General features: G+C 39.0%; 5 protein-coding genes across 5 annotated transcripts; 4 read left to right on the top strand and 1 right to left on the bottom strand.

The window, feature by feature from the left end:
- Window positions 1-712: 712 nt before the first annotated feature.
- Window positions 713-1,279, bottom strand: LOC121986814 (putative RING-H2 finger protein ATL21A). The gene has a single exon (XM_042540751.1). It carries the CDS (start codon window positions 1,277-1,279, stop codon window positions 713-715), a length of 567 nt encoding a protein of 188 aa, XP_042396685.1.
- A 46-nt stretch (window positions 1,280-1,325) lies between these two features.
- LOC121987593 (heme oxygenase 1, chloroplastic-like) lies at window positions 1,326-2,704 on the top strand. The gene is made up of 2 exons (XM_042541341.1): window positions 1,326-1,689; window positions 2,424-2,704. The coding sequence occupies exons 1-2, from the start codon at window positions 1,431-1,433 to the stop codon at window positions 2,693-2,695; spliced, it is 531 nt and encodes a 176-aa protein (XP_042397275.1). The 5' UTR covers window positions 1,326-1,430; the 3' UTR covers window positions 2,696-2,704.
- A 262-nt stretch (window positions 2,705-2,966) lies between these two features.
- On the top strand, window positions 2,967-4,596 carry LOC121986813 (polyamine oxidase 3-like). The gene is made up of 6 exons (XM_042540750.1): window positions 2,967-3,072; window positions 3,710-3,825; window positions 3,959-4,047; window positions 4,144-4,257; window positions 4,342-4,429; window positions 4,513-4,596. The coding sequence occupies exons 1-6, from the start codon at window positions 2,991-2,993 to the stop codon at window positions 4,594-4,596; spliced, it is 573 nt and encodes a 190-aa protein (XP_042396684.1). The 5' UTR covers window positions 2,967-2,990.
- A 7,288-nt stretch (window positions 4,597-11,884) lies between these two features.
- On the top strand, window positions 11,885-13,090 carry LOC121987592 (transcription factor MYB41-like). Its single transcript, XM_042541340.1, has 3 exons — window positions 11,885-12,221; window positions 12,320-12,934; window positions 13,028-13,090. Exons 1-3 carry the CDS (start codon window positions 11,956-11,958, stop codon window positions 13,047-13,049), a joined length of 903 nt encoding a protein of 300 aa, XP_042397274.1. The 5' UTR covers window positions 11,885-11,955; the 3' UTR covers window positions 13,050-13,090.
- Window positions 13,091-15,358: 2,268 nt separating this feature from the next.
- On the top strand, window positions 15,359-17,579 carry LOC121987590 (cysteine protease ATG4B-like). Its single transcript, XM_042541339.1, has 5 exons — window positions 15,359-15,419; window positions 15,546-15,931; window positions 16,482-16,620; window positions 17,054-17,109; window positions 17,316-17,579. Exons 2-5 carry the CDS (start codon window positions 15,681-15,683, stop codon window positions 17,317-17,319), a joined length of 450 nt encoding a protein of 149 aa, XP_042397273.1. The 5' UTR covers window positions 15,359-15,419; window positions 15,546-15,680; the 3' UTR covers window positions 17,320-17,579.
- Window positions 17,580-17,815: the final 236 nt, after the last annotated feature.

Genomic DNA, 17,815 nt, shown 5'->3' with positions numbered 1-17,815 from the left:
GAAAAATGTCATTCAACAACACTCAAACGACAACGGTTTTATACCAAACCGTTGTCTTTTTGCCTTTTAACAACAGTTTTAACAAAAACTATTGTCTTTTAGTAATTTTTTTGACCTATGACAACGGTTTTTAAAAACTGTTGTCTATTTATATTTTTTTTGGGGATACGACAACGATTTTTAAAGGGTACGACAATAGTTTTTTTAAAACTATTGTCTATGTGCGCTTTTTTGGAATTACGACAACGGTTTTTAAAAACCGTTGTCTATTAAATGTTGTTGAATGCGATTGTTTTTTCTTTCGCCACTTTTTCTCCTTCGTCATTTTTCTGTCAGTGTTGTTTACGCCTTGTTTTTTTTCTGTCTCTTTCCCAAAACCCTACTCTTCGCCGCCTCCTCCTCACCGCCCTCTTCGCCGCCTCCCTTCTCACCACCCTCTTCACCGCCTACTTCGCCGCCTCCCTCCTCACCGCCCTCTTCGCTGCCTCCCTCTTCACCGCCTCCCTCCTCACCACCCTCTTCGCTGCCTCCTTCCTCGCCGCCCTCTTCGTCGCCTCAACTTTCGGCCTCGCCACCTCCTCCTCGCGGCCTCTACTTTCATCTTCACCGCCTCCTCCTTGTCGCCTCGACTTTCAGCCATCTTTGTTGCCTCCTTCTCACTAGCGCCTCCTCCTCGCCACCTCGACTTTCATCCATCTTCGCTGCCTCCTCACTAGTGCCTCCTCACTTCTGCTGCTGGAATCATCGACACAAAATGACATGATGGATAAAGGTACGACAAACTATTTCCTTTATCTGCAACAACGACATAGACAAAAGTGTTGTTTTTGTTGCTCAAGCAAGGAACAAGCTGATACAAACTCTGGGCCTCGATTCTTCTCCTACAACTCATGAAACTTGCCCACCAACCATTTTGGTAATGGTCGAAACCAGAGCTTGAAAGATCGGAGGGTGACAAAGATTGGGAAGGGAGGCCACAGCTTCCGCTCGCAAACTTCGGATCCACCAAGCGGATCGTGCCGCTTTTGTAAGATAGCTGAGTGATCAAGTAGTGTGTGGAGCCGATGGAGATGGTGGCTTTGTCGCCGTCGCAGGTGAGCTCGTACATCCGATCCCCGCACTGAGGCGGATCAGTTGTTCGACGAAATGGGTGGCTGATGTCGTGGAACATACCGCAAGAGAAGGGAGCACAAGCTTCTTGGCTCCACTGCTGCTGCTGCTGCCCCGTAGCTGTAACAGCAGCCTGGGACAGGAGGAGGAAGAGTAGCGGCTGAAGCATAAGTATGGCCTACTCCACGCTTCCTATCTCCCAATCCCAAGCTTTATGTGCTCGAGCACGCCTCACCCCTGCCTCCCTTTCTGGTCCGGTTCGTTTCGCCCTCCCTCACCGTCACCGGAGAGACGCCTCCTACCAGAAGCCCCTGCGCACCATGGTCGCCACGGCGACCACCGCAGAGATGCCGAAGAAGCGGCAGGCCTCCCGGGACGGCTCGTTCGTTGACGAGATGAGGACCGTTGCTATGAGGCTGCACACCAAGGTTCAGGCGAAGGAAGGCGAGAAGGAGTCTAAATCGCCGCCCGTCGCTAAGTGGGAACCGTCCATCGAGGGCTACCTCCGTTTTCTAGTCGACAGCAAGATCGTTTATGATACCCTCGAAACGATCATCCAGAAGGCCGCCTATCCCTGGTGTAAGTTTTGGTTTCCATCTTTGATGAAGTCCTTAGTTGTCTCTACTTGTTAACCTTTTTACATTTAATCGAGGACAGAAAGCACAAACTCTGATAAGCGATTTATTCAATTGGGAAATCAGACAAATTTAGCTTTTGAGATATAATAATTGAACATCATCAGCTAAAGTTTTCGTTGGCCGTTCAAAGTTGTTATATTTACTGCTACGTAGATTTTGCTTCAAGTATACAAGCCATCATTTTATAAATCCTTTGGCTCAACAAGAAAGGTTCAACTACACTTCTACATAGGATAAAGTTTGTATGTATCAGTTGAATTTTCTTTTATTAATTCAGTCGTATGGACTGTCAAAAAAATCCATCCCAATCCAAACCAAATGAAGGCAGTGGGTGACCTCTTGTGGTTGCGTCGCCTGCAAATTATATTATGTTAAAATTTAGTAGTTGATGGATGCTACAAGTAGTTGCAAAATAAGGATAGGAAATTGGAATAAAACAGGGCATTTGTTGCTTTCTAACTGATAGTCTAGTTTTGTTAGTTTCTATCAGTAACACGCTTGTGCTTGCATGGTAGCTGCTTTTTGGATCTAATGATGAAATAATAAGATAAACTACTATCTATGATATTTTAAAGAAAATTTGATTTTATTTATAGGAACAGGCAAATTGTGGCAATTTACTAGTGTTATGTATTTGGAACATAGTTCAGTATATACATAACCATTGTATTGTAGATGCTGAGTTCAGGAGTACTAGCTTGGAAAGGTCTGAAAAATTAGCTAAAGATCTAAAATGGTTCAAGGACCAAGGGCATACGATTCCCGAGCCTTCTTCTCCTGGTGTTTCTTATTCCCAGTATCTCGAGGAGCTATCTCAAAAGGATCCTCAAGCTTTCATCTGCCACTTTTACAATATATACTTTGCTCATAGTGCTGGTGGGCGAATGATTGGCAAAAAGGTACTTAATTTTTCTCTAAATGTCATTTTCCAGATTGTGACCTCCTGAAAAATTGCAAACTTCTCTAAATGTCATTTTCTGAACCTGTGATGGAGGAAGAGATCTCTGTTGCTCTTGGACAAACTTCTTCTCCGCGTACTCGCCACTGTCACTGACACCCTTCGCCTCCCCGCCTCCCTCATTTTCAAATCATTTGAGGGGTTTTGTTCCTTACATATTTTTTATGCTTGTTTCTGCCCAAATAGAGTCCTTTTTGTGACCTATTTCTGCGTAAATTTTTAGTCACAAAATCTTCAATTTTTTGACTAATTTCAGGTCGATTCTTAGGGCTTCCAGTCGTGAGATGTTGGTGTTCAAGCTTAGTAGAGTTTTGAATCTACTCATCCCTTTTTCAATGATTTCCAGCATCAATTTGGATTTTTCTGGTGAGTATAGCCTCCTGCTCTATTCCAGCTTTCGGTATATCAAGTTTAAAGATTTTTAAGAGCTCGATTTCAACCTCTAGTGTGAAATTGCAGATGGGTTTCGTGAGGTATACAGGCTGCCAAAATGGGAATTTTACCTACTTCGATTTAAATCTATTCACTGCAATGATTTAGCTCATGATCAAAGTAAACTTAAAGGATTAATCCAGAGCCTATGGGAACTTTCTGAATTCATTTTATTTAAGGTATTCTTTCCTTTAATGGTCATCCCTTTAGTTTTCTTTGTATCAGTATATTGTTATGTTACATATCTTTTTTTTATGGGAATACTGAAGCTAGTTACATGATTATCTGTCATAATTGCAAATAAAACTAAATTTTTATGTTTGGGGTGTTTTCTGTTGTTAGTCTTATTATTGGGGTACTTTCTGAATTATTTTTAGAGTTCAACCATGTGGAAGGAAAATGCATTTGGTAAATATATATACAACACGACAGAATATGTTGCTTGTTCTTGTGTTGGATTTATTATTAATTATGTTTTTTTTCATGGTGTTAAAATATATTCTAGTTTGCATTTTACTGCTTCACATCAACATATATATCTATATATATATTGACTTAAATTTTCTTGCAGCATCATTCTATCAGAAGACTGAAGCAAGGCAATCTCACTCTCCTTCTGCCATTGTCATTGGTGGTGGATTTGCAGGGATTGCAGCTGCTCATGCACTGAAAAATGCAACTTTTCAGGTGTTATGTCGATATAAATTAACAGTTTTTTCAGTTGCCTTTACATATTAGATTCTAAGTTCTGATATGAATGCAGTGTGTGAAGTGGCTGGGTAAATTTGTATCACATGGAAGTTTATTTTTTATTCCTTAGGTTGTGCTTTTAGAATCTCGGGATAGAATTGGTGGTCGAGTTCACACTAACTACTCATTTGGTTTTCCTGTTCACATGGGAGCAGCCTGGTATGCTTCTTTTTTTTTGTTTTCATTCCTTTTGAAGAGGATTGTGGCCAGCCTTCAAAATTTCAGTGACTAGAAGTTTTAATTTGGACACTTCAGGTTGCATGGTGTCTGCAACGAGAATCCATTGGCATCTTGGATTGGAAGACTTGGTCTACCAATTTATCGAACTTCTGGTGACAATTCTGTCTTGTATGATCATGACTTGGAGAGGTAATGGTTAACTGAATAACTAACAGATATCACTGATCATGGAGACTATAATCTTATGGAGACAAATTTACTTCTATTTTTCAGCTACGCACTCTTTGATGGTGATGGACATCAAGTGCCTCAAGATCTAGTGGAAAAAGTTGGTAAGGTGTTTGAAACCATTCTGGAAGAGGCAAGTTCTTTATTAACCTTATATCTGCAGTGCTGATAACTTGGAAATATTTCTCTTGTGAAATGACTGTTCAACGTTTACAGGCTAACAAACTCAGGTATGAAACAAATGAAGACATGTCTATAGCACAGGCTATTAAGCTAGTCATAGAGAGGCATTCAATATGATGCATTATTAATGAATTAAGTCTACTTTATGAGATTTCAGATTTTTTTATTATTCATAGGTATTTAGTTTAGATCAAGTGACATTTCTTTATCTTCTTCTTACAGGTGGAGTTTGAAGGATTAGGAGAATTAAGAAGCAAGGATGAAGAAGATGAAGGATTAGGAGAATTAAGAAGTAAAGATGAAGAAGATGAAGGCATTTAGTTTATCTTCTTTCTTTATCTACTTGGTCCACTTCGATCCAAGTACGATGCAAACATGGCAAGGATGAAGAAGATGAAGGATTAGGAGAATTAAGAAGCAGTGTTTTGTTACTCTTCTAGTGTTGTACATGGTAAAAGTAGTTCAAATGATCCAACTCTTCAAAACTGGATATCAAGATTAGGATGTTGTGTTACTCTTCTAGGATTAGGATGTTGTGTTGTTCTACCTTTATTTTAATAGTGTCGTTGTCATTTTGTTGGCTGCTTTTGAAATTTCTTCGGAATGTTGTAAATATTATTTTTGAATGTTAGAAAATTATATGTTAAATTTTATTTACAAATTTAGTATTTTGAATGATTTATAATACTAGAAAATTGTATAATAAATTTTAATATTTTTTTTATTTTTTATCAAAAAAAGACAACGGTTTTTCACTGTTGTCATAAATAGTTTAAAACTGTTGTTGAAGACCTTGTTATTAAAGGTAGACGCTCAAAGACAACGGTGAAAAACTGTTGTCTTTGAAGGAAAAGACAATAGTTTTTCACCGTTGTAAAAACTGATGTCTTTGTCTTCAAAGACAACGGTTAAAAACTGTTGTCTTTGAGTACCCCCTTTAACAACACAGCCTTTAACAACAGTCCGAAAGGGGCTACGACAACGGTGAAAAATCGTTGTTGTAAGGCTTTTTTCTTGTAGTGACAAGCAAGAAGAAGAGGAGAATAATAATATGTGTTACACCATAAGGCATCACCTCCTCTTCTATTATAATCCTTGCTCATGGCAAAAAAGGAAAGTTTTAAACATAATTAAAACTTCCTTATTTGTGGCCTCCCTTTAAAAAAGGAAATTTTAACAACAATTAAAATCTCTCTTTTCTAAATTTCTTATTGTACATGGCAATAAAGGAAAGTTTTAAAATTAATCTCTCTCTTTTAAATCATGTAGACATCTACAAAAAAGGAAAGATTAAAATCAAAACTTCTCTTTTTAAATCATGGTTACCAAAAATGAAAGTTTTATCAAAAATTAAAATTTCTCTTTTAAGGAAAGATTTTAAAATTTAAAACTCTCTTTTAAAACTATGTGGATGACTATAAAAGGAAAGATTAAAATCTCTCTTTTAAATTCCCTTAGTAGATGGCTATAAAAGGAAAAATTTTAAACAAAAGTAAAATCTTTCTTTTAACCATTGTAGATAACTATAAAAAAGGAAAGATTTTAACAAAAATAAAATCTCTCTTTTAACCATTGTATAACTACGAATAAGGAAAGATTTTAACAAAATTTCGTTTTTAATCAAAAACTTCCTTTTCCTTTTACTTTGGTCGGCCCCATGCTTGGTTACCAAGCATGGCTTGGCCGGCCCCTACTTGGGCTCTATGAAGGACTTGGCCGACCACATCTTGGACACCAAGATATGCTTGGTCGGCCACAACATGGACTAGAAGATGTGCTTAGGGTGGATACAAGACTTTATAGAGGTTATAACAGGGACCGAGAGGATAAATTAGTTTTGGTCTCCCGATGAGCTTGAGCTTCCTGTGTTCGCCCCGAACACCCAACTCAAGTTTATCAATAATAACTCATACCACTAAAGAGTTATTATTAAACTACCGCACCAATCCCAAATTGCATTATGTGCTCCTTCTTATCATGAGTGTGTTAGTCTCCCTGTGTTTAAGATATCGAATGTCCACTAATTAAATGTATTCTTATAACTCATTTAATTAATATCTAGCTCCAAGAATAGTACCACTCAACTTCATTGTCATGCCGGACTAAGTCCACCTACAGGGTTTATATGACAATCCTTATGAGCTCCTCAAGGGGACATCATCAACCTAGATTACTAGGACACAGTTTCCTTCTATAATCAACAACACACCATATAAATAATATCATTTCCCAACTTATCAGGCCTATTGATTTAACGAACTAAATCTCACCCATTGATAAATTAAAGAAATAAATACTAAGTATATGTGCTTGTTATTATATCGGGATTAAGAGTACGCACATCCATAATAACAGAAGTTTTGTTCTTTTATGCAGTCAGTATAAAAAGAAACAACCTCAAATGGTCCTGCTCAATACACACATAGTGTACTAGTATAACTTTATAGTCAAGATAAACTAATACCAAATTACACTACAACCATTCCAATGGTTTGTCCCAATCCATCTTGGTTGTGAGCTACTATTTATAATTTATAAAGAACTGATAACATAATCTTCTGTGTGACACTACATACCATTTTATCTACAATATAAATTATATGGACAACTGCATTTAACATAAATGTAGACATTTGACCAATGTAATTCTTATGTTCATACAAAAAGCTAGACTTTTAGTATACATCCCAACAAAAGGCGCAACAACGGGAGACATCTTCCCCTGAGGGAGTTATGTGATAAGGACGAGGTGACGTCTCTTGCTTCTAAGCCTCGCTGGTGTTTCTACTTCAATGGGAGGAATTTCATCTAGTACTATTGGAGGATCGAAGAGCAGCTCTCCTTCCATTGATAGAGACTCAATCACCCATTTAGCTGTTGGATGCCTCTCCAGAAGAACTTGTCGGTTGATACTCCCGTTGAGCTAAAAGAAGTTGCCCTTGCCGATCCAACTCGGCCTCCTCCAACTGTAGAGAACTGAAAGCTAGAGCTAAGAAAAAGGTGTCCACTGTATAAAAAAAAAGTGACATTAGTTAGTGATAACACGAAGGTTAAGTTATCAATCCTTACCAAAGGAAAAGGAAAGCGCTATTCGGACTAGGTTCAATCCAAACAAGTAGAGGAGGCTCACATGCAACAGTTGGAGAATATTAAATTGTAGGCCAGCCATCCTCTTTGAAGTAAAAAATAAAAGTACGATCATGTTTGTAGTTTTCGAGATCAAAAATAGGAGGAAGGTCTGACCGCCATTCAGTTGGCCAAGATACGGGATCAAACATTTGAATGACAAAAAGGGATTTCCATCCCTAATTAGAGGAATGCAGTTTCTTAAAGAAAACTGCCTTGGGCCATGATTGGAACAAAAGGACCTCCGATTTTGATTTTTTAGGGTAAGAGAAAGAATGAAAGTTATGCAGGGTCAAGGGATGACATACAGGTGGAACAGGATGGTCATTCCACACATGGAGTGAAATGCACTAGGTGCGAGTTATTGGAGATAACGACCTATTTTAGATATAAAATGAGGGATTGGAAAGAGAAGATCCACAAGAAGCTGATCCTTAAAGAAGGTGACATAATCAAGCGAAGGATGATGCGGACAATCTTGAGGAGTTGGGATATGAATGTGAAAGCTCTTAGGGATTTCTAAGGCTAGGCGAATAGTCTCCAAATCATAGTTGTCAAAGTTAGAATGGGTCAATCTATACGAAGGAGCAAAATTTTTTTGGGCCATGGATAGAAAAGGAAAAATGATGGAGGATTAGAGAGGAAACTTACTAACACAAGTCGTGAAAAGGGAGCCTAGTTAGCAGAAATTGCCTGAGAAGAAGAAGGAAGAAGATAAAGCACAGGTGGTTTAACTTTGAGGTATTTAGGATTGTTAAACATGGGTCATAAGAGATTCTTTAACCTCAACTGTTCGATCACAACGACCTGATTGGTGGTAGCCGTCAATCGTAGAGGAGGGAATTAGCCAGTCTATACGAAAAATCGTGTGTCAACCGTTATAGCAGTGAACGAGGAATTCATGGAACACAGGGAGAGTGTCCAGGAAACGATATTTATAATGAACAAGACACCCAAATCATTTTTAATAAATAACGCCTTCCCTCGTATCATCGGTGCACTACCTAGCCTATCCAGTGCCTGACATGTATTTTTTCAAGAAAGATAAAGTTGACTGTAATATTAATGGGCAATCAAGAGCATGGCTAACCTGTTGGACCAGCCGATCAGGTGAAAATAAGACTCGAGTCTAGTCAGTCGGTCATGAACCTCCTTCGACTAGACTTGAAGAGGAGGCTAGTAATACAATATGTTGTGAGTGGACCCAGAGGTAATATAAAATCGATGGTCAAGATGATGTGGTGGTTAAAGTCAAGGTGACATGGTGGTCAAAGCAAGGGTGCACGTTTTTGGACGAACCACCTCTCAAGAGCGAGGCCCCTAGTACAAACTCGGGCAAACTTGAACCTGACCAAGGCCACAGAGCGCAGCTCCTTATATCTTATGGGAATGACTCTCAACATAAACCTAGACGAACTAAAAGCTGGTCGGACATACAGGACTCAGTGCCCCACTCAGTACTCTTCATTCTTCACACGAGCGGAACTCCTGGCATTAACCCGGGTGGACTAAGAGCCAGCTGGATTTACGGGATTTAGCCTTCCATTCTTCAAGCACAAGTCTCTCAGTATACGGTTAGTCATCATAATCTCCAATCGGACTTAAGGGACTTAGCGCTCATTCCTTAGTGCCAAGATATATAGAATACAACTGATTAACCCCAGAACCAGTCATACTTAAGGGACTTAGCTCCTTATTCTTACGATACAACTCTCAATATATAGTCAGTCGACCCCAGAGCCGGTTGAACTTAAGAGACTTAAATCCCCACTCTTACGATACAACTCTCAGTATATAACAGGTTAACCCCGGAGCTAGTCGGACTTAAGGGACTTAGCTACCCACTCTTACAATACAACTCTTAGTATACAGTCGATCGGCCCAAGAACCAGTCAGACTTTTGGGACGTGGTTCCCCATTTCTCATCATTAAGACACTTTGCATATGGCCGGTCAGCTATAAAGTCGGTCGGGCCTTCAAGGCTTAGTTCCCCACTTCTTATGTACAAGCCTCCAAGCATATATTCGGTCGATTACTAGGCCGGTTGAACTGCCTCCAGGAGACAACTTTGTCAGGGAGAATAGTAACTACTCAACAAGAAATATTCCTCCACTAAAGCATATACAGGAAATAGAGTCTTTCTTCGATAATGGTCGTACAACTTCTATTGCTTGGCTTTACTTGACATAGTCTGACATCAAACATTCTCAGTCGCCTCATTAATACGAGAGTTACAAAAGACAGTTCATCAACTTTAAATCGAACCTTTCTCCATTACTCGACAAATTCTGACACCAGAAATTCTCTGACACCTTATAATTACAGGGGTTCTGAGGGTCAGTATAAAAATGGGTCATCTCCATTAACCAATTACATTCTCACACGCTGAAAAACACGCGTGCATCCACTCTATTGTTAATCTTCTTCTCTAATTTTTTATTTGATTACTGTAGGACCGTTGGGCCGACTAGAAGGGTTGGTAAATAACCTGTCAATTAAAAACAGACAACCCTTCCTCGAACGATTAAGCTAACACTTGTAAAATGAATTAAGCAGATAAATAGAAGCATAAAAGAAAAGACGAGGCACCAGATGTTTACTTGGTTACAACCGATGTGGTTGTTAATCCAAGAAAGATTAAGCTCAAAAACTCCTTCAGGCGGAGAAGCCTCTTACAGCGTTTAGGCATAGAAAACAGAAGCTTAACTACAACTAAAGCATACAAGTGTTTGGAAATAGAATGATCGTGATTGTTTTAAAGCTTCTGGACCAAGGCTATATTTATAGCCTTGATCGGGGCGCCTGGATGGATAAAATTTATCCCCAATGGTTGGATCGAGTCAAAGCTCGATCCCGTGAAAGTCCTTCCGGCGCCGGATGGTTCCGGCGCCGGACCCGGCGCCCGGATAGTTCCGGCGCCGAGCCAAAAGTCAACCAGTTGACTTTTGGTCCGTGCTCTCTTCTGGTTCAGCTCGCCTCGGTCCGGGTCTTTCGCTCGCCCCGCTTGCTTGGGTGATCTCGACGATCGTGAATAGGGCTCACCCGAACCCATCTTCCGGTCTTCTCGAGCGTGCTTCCTTCCTCTTCGTCCCTCGGAATTACCGCGTGTCCCTTCTCGCCCACCAACGTACTCATCCACAGTCCTCGTCGACCTTCGCGCTAGCTGCGTCTCTTGCTCCCCGAGCAATCTTCCGCTCCGGCTTTCGTACCTCGGAACCACCGCGCGTACTTCCTTCTCGTCCGTCGGTGTACTTTTCCGCAGCACCTCGTCCCTCGGACGCACAGCGTGCCGTCCTTCTCGCTAGCTGCGTCTTTCGCTCGAGTACCTGTGCTCCTAAGCTCCTGCACACTTAGACACAAGGTTAGAAACAACGCAGGACCTAACTTAACTTGTTGATCACACCAAAACAACCTTGGGGTTCCAACAATTACTATACTGACTTGAGTGTCGGAATGTCTACACTAGGGATCCAGACCCCTCCCTAGTTATTGCTCTAATATTGTCTTTGCGATATGCATAGGAAGAAGTATCATATATTATTTTTTTCTCCATCTCAAAATCTTCTCCCAGTCAATGACATGGTCATCTACCTAACACTCAATCTCCACTGCTTTACGACAGTATCTATATACATGTAATTTTAATTATTAAAGTAGTTATAAATAAATAAATCATGTACAGTAAAAAAATTAATTAATATCAAGCGATGCTTCCCTCTTGCTTGCTGCTTCGATATTGAACATATTAAAATTTTGTTGAGCCATCACCATTTCCTTGACAACACCTTAACCTAATCCCCTACCTGTTCTCATTGCTTACGTGCACTCCCCTGAAATCTTCAAAAAGCCGAACCCTGCCACTGCCCTGCCTTTCTCCACAAGCTAAGGGACCATAATTAACATCATCGCACGTATATAAATAATCAATATAATTAATTAACCTTTGACCTTGTTAACTAAATCAGCTAGCTATATATATATATATAGCTGAGATATATATAATTGTAAATGGTGTACGTTACTGATATTGCATGGAACATTCCTAAATCCTAGCCAACGTAGCAGTAGTTGAAACTTTGAAATTTAGGGTTGGCTAGCTAGCTACCTAGCATGTTCAAGGGCAATTTTGAAAAAGGCATATATTTATCAATTATTTAAATCTGTCACATGATTACATATAACTATATATCAAACGGGTTCCGTTGTCCAAATGAATTAAGCAATTGAACTAGCTAGCTAGCTAGCTAGCTAGCAGCTATCGACCTATAAATAAAGACAACCCCCTCCCACCTACTAGACCTGCAGCCTGCGACACAGTTGGTTGAGCTTCTTCTTGCAGTGGATAGTAAGATGGGGAGGTCCCCTTGCTGCGACGAGCTGGTCGGGCTGAAGAAGGGGCCGTGGACGCCGGAGGAGGACGAGAAGCTGGTCGGGTACATTCAAGAGCACGGCCACGGGAGCTGGCGGAGCCTCCCAAAAAAAGCCGGCTTGAATCGGTGCGGAAAGAGCTGTCGCCTACGATGGACCAACTACCTTCGTCCCGACATCAAGCGAGGCCACTTCTCGGCGGAGGAAGAAAAGATGATCATCCAACTCCACTCCATCCTGGGGAACAAGTATATATATATAAATGCATGGCCTATATATTAATATTAAATATAAATAAATTAATATATATATATATATAATTACAATTGTTCTATATTCTATTAAGGTGGTCTATGATCTCAAAGGGGTTACCGGGGAGGACGGACAATGAAATCAAGAACTATTGGAACACTCACCTCAAGAAGAAGCTCCTCCTCATGGGAATCGACCCCGTGACCCATCGACAGCGAACCGACGCCCTCGCTTTTGTTCCTAACTGGAATTACAATAATGCCCTCAGGCTTCAAGACGATGCTCTGCGTTCAGTGAGGCTCCAGCTCCTCCAAACGCTACTTATCCAAGCTACGACTGCAACGGCCACCACGACGTCGACGACGGCCAACTTTGCCGACCACTACAGTACTACTTCATCGGGTTATGAACTCGATGATATATCTCCGACAAACTTCACTTTCCCTAATCTGTTTCAGGATCGAAATTTCAATCCCATTACTACTCCTCCTCCTCCTCTCTCGGATTTGTCTCCTATTAATCTCCCTGCTCAAAAGTTGCATTTTTCTACTTGCGATGATCAAGAACAAAAAGTCGCAGCCAGCAGTTTTGATGATTTTACAGCAGATTTAATCGTCAACTCACCCAACTTTCACCCATGTGGAGAATTAAACCTTAATGGAGAATATGCTGGCGATGAGAGTACGTTGAGTTGGAAGGATATTTTAGAGTAAGTAAACTATATGTGCATCTTTATATATATATATATATATATACTGATTCATTTATAATATTTCTGTTTTTGTATATATGATTTATGCAGGCAAATTTCGTGGACAGAATGAATTATGAAAGACCAAGAGCTAGCTAGCTAGTTGCATGCAATTATCACAAGTGTCAATTTGTAGGGCACTGTGTTTCATGTCAGCTTGCTGATGGATATTTGTCGAATCGAATCGAATCATTCGATTCGATTCGATTCGATTCTAGTGAACTGAATCTATTTATTTAGAAAATAAAAAAATGAATTCTTATATTATACGAAGAGATGTATATATACTTTGTATGAAGTATAATTAATTTGTGTGCAAATGATATGTATAGTTGCATGGATTTACATGGAAATGAACAGTGAACATTTTGACCTTTTTTGTACGTACTAATTTCTTAAAGAATATTATTTGATGCGTGCTAAATAAGGACCAGACTCAATCAGCATGCATTTGGCCCACGGCTGTATCCTGAAAAGGAGCTGAAGAAGAGTAGACGAAGCAACTGATAAAGCCACATGAAAATGATTAATTAGTTAACTGGAGTAGGAGTGGCGGCCGGTGTCTAAATGACCTAACACCTACTGTTTGATATGGTAGTGATTATCTAATGGACGGATAACAAAGCAATAATTCCTTCTTCTTGCTAGAATGTAAAAAGAGAAATTTTCTAAAACAAACAAAAATTTGTCGTTCATAATATTCAATATTAGAAGATAATTTCTCAAATAGTAAACAGTATATTTATATAGATAAATCTTAATCTATAAATACCCTATATAAAAATAATCGAAATACTATAGAAATAAAAATGATTAAAAATAGATGAAAGAAATATTTGGATCCTCTAAAATGGTCCTAAATGATATTTTTTTTTGTCCAAATTTGATGGTTATGAGCTCCCCTATAACAAATATAGATCTCTAAACTAAATATAGATCTCTAAACTCTATAAGCATGAGCACAAATAGAACCTGATTTTAAATCCCAAATAAAAAATTATGACCTGTTAAAAATTAAGTATTCTTATATTAATCTACATCATGTTTACGGCTCAACATTCATCCGATCATCAGACCGACACAACTAACTACTACTTTAACAGATCAGATGAATGTTGAGCTCCGACAATTTAAATTTAAGGATTGATTAATAACTTGTGAGGGGAAATAACTATGGCGTAATATTGTTCTAAGTTTAGTTAATTAATACATGTGTAAAGATGTGGAATTATTTTAGTAAAACGTGATTAATCTCATACCTTGTCTTGGAATTATATATATATATACACACTTGTAGCAGTCACTATACAGTAGCTGCTACAACTATGTAATAGCTGCTACAATTTATAGCGGTTACTATACAATAGCTTTTATAATTGTACAGTAGCTGCTACAACTATGCAGTAGCTGCTACAACTTGTAGTAGTTACTATACAATAGTTGCTACAATTATGTAATAGTTGTTACAATGGTACAGTAGCTGCTACAACTGTGCAGTAACTGCTATAACAGTAAAGTAGTTGCTATAACATAGTATCTACATAATAACTGTTGTACGTTATTGCAACTACAACATAATAGCTGCTATAACACAGTAGCTATACAATAACTGCTACAAATTGTAGTATATACTATATAATAACTGCTACAACATGTAACGATTATTGTGTAGTAGCTACTACAACGTTGTAGCAGCTACACCACTAATTATTCCATGTAATCATATGATAGAAAAATATTATTTATTTTAATTTAAAAGTAAAGAGAGAAAAATTATTACATATAGATGAGAGAGAGAATTAAAAAATTAGATTTTGACAACGTTAAATAACCCACATCGAATTTTACTCAGTCACACATAGAGAGTCACTTAGTGTATATATATATACAGAGATCGTATGCTGCGGTGCTCCTGTGCGGTTTTGCTGCGGCGCAGCCCATTCACTTCATCCGAGTTGGCAAGATAACCTGCGCAGAGCTGACATGACAAATTCCACATCATCGCGAGAATAACCCTAGCATGTCAAAGCCTTCAAAAAAAAAAAAAAATCGCGGCGCCAGTTTCTCCTTCCTTCCTCTACGCTAACCCTAGCACAAGAGGCGCCGCGATTTTTCTGCTTCCTCCCTCTCCTTGTGTCGCGCCTCTCCTCCCTCTACGAATCCCCTCCTCTCTCGCCGAAGCTCGTCGCAAGCAGAGCCGCCCTCCTCTCCTCGTCGCGAAGCAGAGCCGCCTCCCTCTCTCGCCGAAGCTTGTCGCAAAACAGAGCCGCCCTCCTCTCCTCGTCGCGACGCAGAGGCACCTCCCTCTCTCGCCGAAGCTCGTCGCGAAGCAGAGCCGCCCTCCTCTCCTCGTCGCGTTCCTCTCTCGCCGCGAGATCCCTTGTCGCGTTCTCTCGCAGCTGATCTTCCTCGACACTAGGGCATTTCTCTCCGCCGAACTAGGGTAAAATCCGTGTTGCCTCTTGTAAAATCTATTCTTTTGTCCTGAACAAATGTATTTTCCAATCTAGTGAGGAAACTTCAAAATTTTCTGGCTGAACGTTTATAATGATTTAATGTTGATTTGCAGCCATATGATCTTTGGTATCTTGAAATTCTACATCTTTTTGGTGATTCTAGCTCGTGCGCTTTTTCAATACACAATCTTCTTGAAGCTGGGAAGGCTTATGGTTTGGCTGCTGGGTCCTGGTTGGCTCCTTATGCTATGTGTCGAACATGGGAAACGATTATCAACACTAGCAAAGAACAATATGATCATGAAAAACGCAAACAAAGGTTTCCCATGGTTCTATATATTGTTTCAGGTGATAAAGATGGGGAACAAGGTGGAGCTCCAGTTGTTTGCATTGAGGTTGCTGCTAGACTTTGTCATGATTTTAACAAAGGGCAACAAGATTGGACACCTATACTACTTCTGGTGCCTTTGGTTCTTGGTTTAGAAAAAATCAACCCCAGGTAAATTTGAATATAACATTTCTCTAGTGTATCAAGGGTGATACTTTTGATTTATCTTTTCCCACTGTGAAGATTTGAACTTGTCCAGAAAAAAAAAATTAATGATACAATAAAACATTTTCATATGTTCTAGATATTAATGATATTATGTATAGTTTTTTGTTATGCTCCTTTATTCAAAATATTAGTCTAACTATATGGTTATGGACTCTTTGCGTCCATGATATTATATGCGCCATATCTGGACTTCAAATATGACGAGTGACTTCTGAGGAATCATATATTTTCCCATTGCAAATCAGGGCACTTGGATGGTGAATGTAGCTTGGGTCAGTTTTGCGTATACTTAGTCTTACTTCAAATACACTTAAGATCCATTTATCATGGTTTTAGTCTGGCTTCTAGGCTGCACGGTGGCAGTGTTACTTTCTTAGATCATGTTTGCATTTGTTTTTCAAATCTTCTATAATTGTTTTTTGTTTGATATTTGGGGTGTTTATCTCCTTGAGTATCTTCCCAGCTGCTCTTAGTATGTGCCATATTTTTGCAGGTATATTCCTTTGCTGTGGGAAACGTTTGCATTTCCACAATGCCTCGGCATCTTAGGTGGTAAACCTGGTGCCTCAACCTATACTGTTGGTGTGCAAGATGAGAAGGCACTCTACTTGGACCCTCATGAAGTTCAGTCGGAATAAAATTTATCAATGCATATTTTCGGTATAAAATTTATCAATGCATATTTTCTTTTCTTTTCGATCGTTCTCAGTTCATGAGCAATTATCATGTTTACTAAAAACCAATTGCCCTACTAATTTGCTTTCATACTGTTCTGAGGAATCTGTCATGTGTCATTGTATACAAGATGTTGAATGGAAGAAATGATTTCTTACACTTCTTACTTACAGTCTCTTCATTAACTTAGAAATATGGTTCTTAGAAACATACAAGTTGCTAATTAAGCCACTATGGTTCCTTGATAGCTTAAAAACATATACTTTTTTTTTTCCAATTTTTTGTCATCTTGAACAGAAATATGATATCTTGTTCTCTTTCTTGAAATCGGAAAGTTGCTTGTGTTCGATCTATCTTGTCGGAGACACTAAATAACTACTGTTAAACTAGGCTGTTGATATCAAGATGGATGACCAGGAAGCTGATTGCTCTTCATACCACTGCAGGTATTTTGTTTCATCCACTTTCATTTTTGAACATGTACCTTTTCCCTCTCAAGTAGCTCACTTGAGGCATAAATCGTGCGATCGATCCATCATTGGCCATTGGGTCCTACTGCAAAGACAAGGGTTGGTTGATGCAGTGGTTATAAGACATTCCTTCAATAAAAACTTAGATTCATTTTTGTTTGCTGAATTTCAACATTACGCAGATGATTTCGAAGATTCTGTTCGCATTCCACCCAGCTTGCAGACAAGTCAAGTGGAGCACCTTTGTATTGTATTCCACCCAGCTTCTAAAGAGCTAGGTTTCACAGATCCATCTAATTTATTCTCAAGTGTTTTAATTGTATTCCCCTCTATTTTTACCTTTTCATTTATTCTCTGTAAATTATTAACTGATATCCTTGTACATAGAACAGAATGATGATCCATTGCTGAACCTAAACCAAGCAATAATGTTGTTGATGGCTTAATAATGTTGTTGATGGCTTGTTCCAAAATGATGAATCTGCATAGGTTCTAATAGCATTTATGCAAGATGTCAAACTTCATAATAAAATTTTGTAACGTTTGAAATGATAAATGTACACAATGTTTCACATAACTAAATAAATAAATAAATAATAATGGATAGATGAAAGATAAATCTTCTTTATAAACCTTTGCTAATATTTGGAAATTTAGAACAATAATTAACTAATGGAATAAT

The sequence above is a fragment of the Zingiber officinale genome, chromosome 5B, assembly GCF_018446385.1.
Source record: "Zingiber officinale cultivar Zhangliang chromosome 5B, Zo_v1.1, whole genome shotgun sequence".
NCBI classification, from domain to species: domain Eukaryota; kingdom Viridiplantae; phylum Streptophyta; class Magnoliopsida; order Zingiberales; family Zingiberaceae; genus Zingiber; species Zingiber officinale.
Note: the sequence above shows the minus strand (reverse complement) of the source record. Positions and strands in the feature narration are given on the sequence as shown.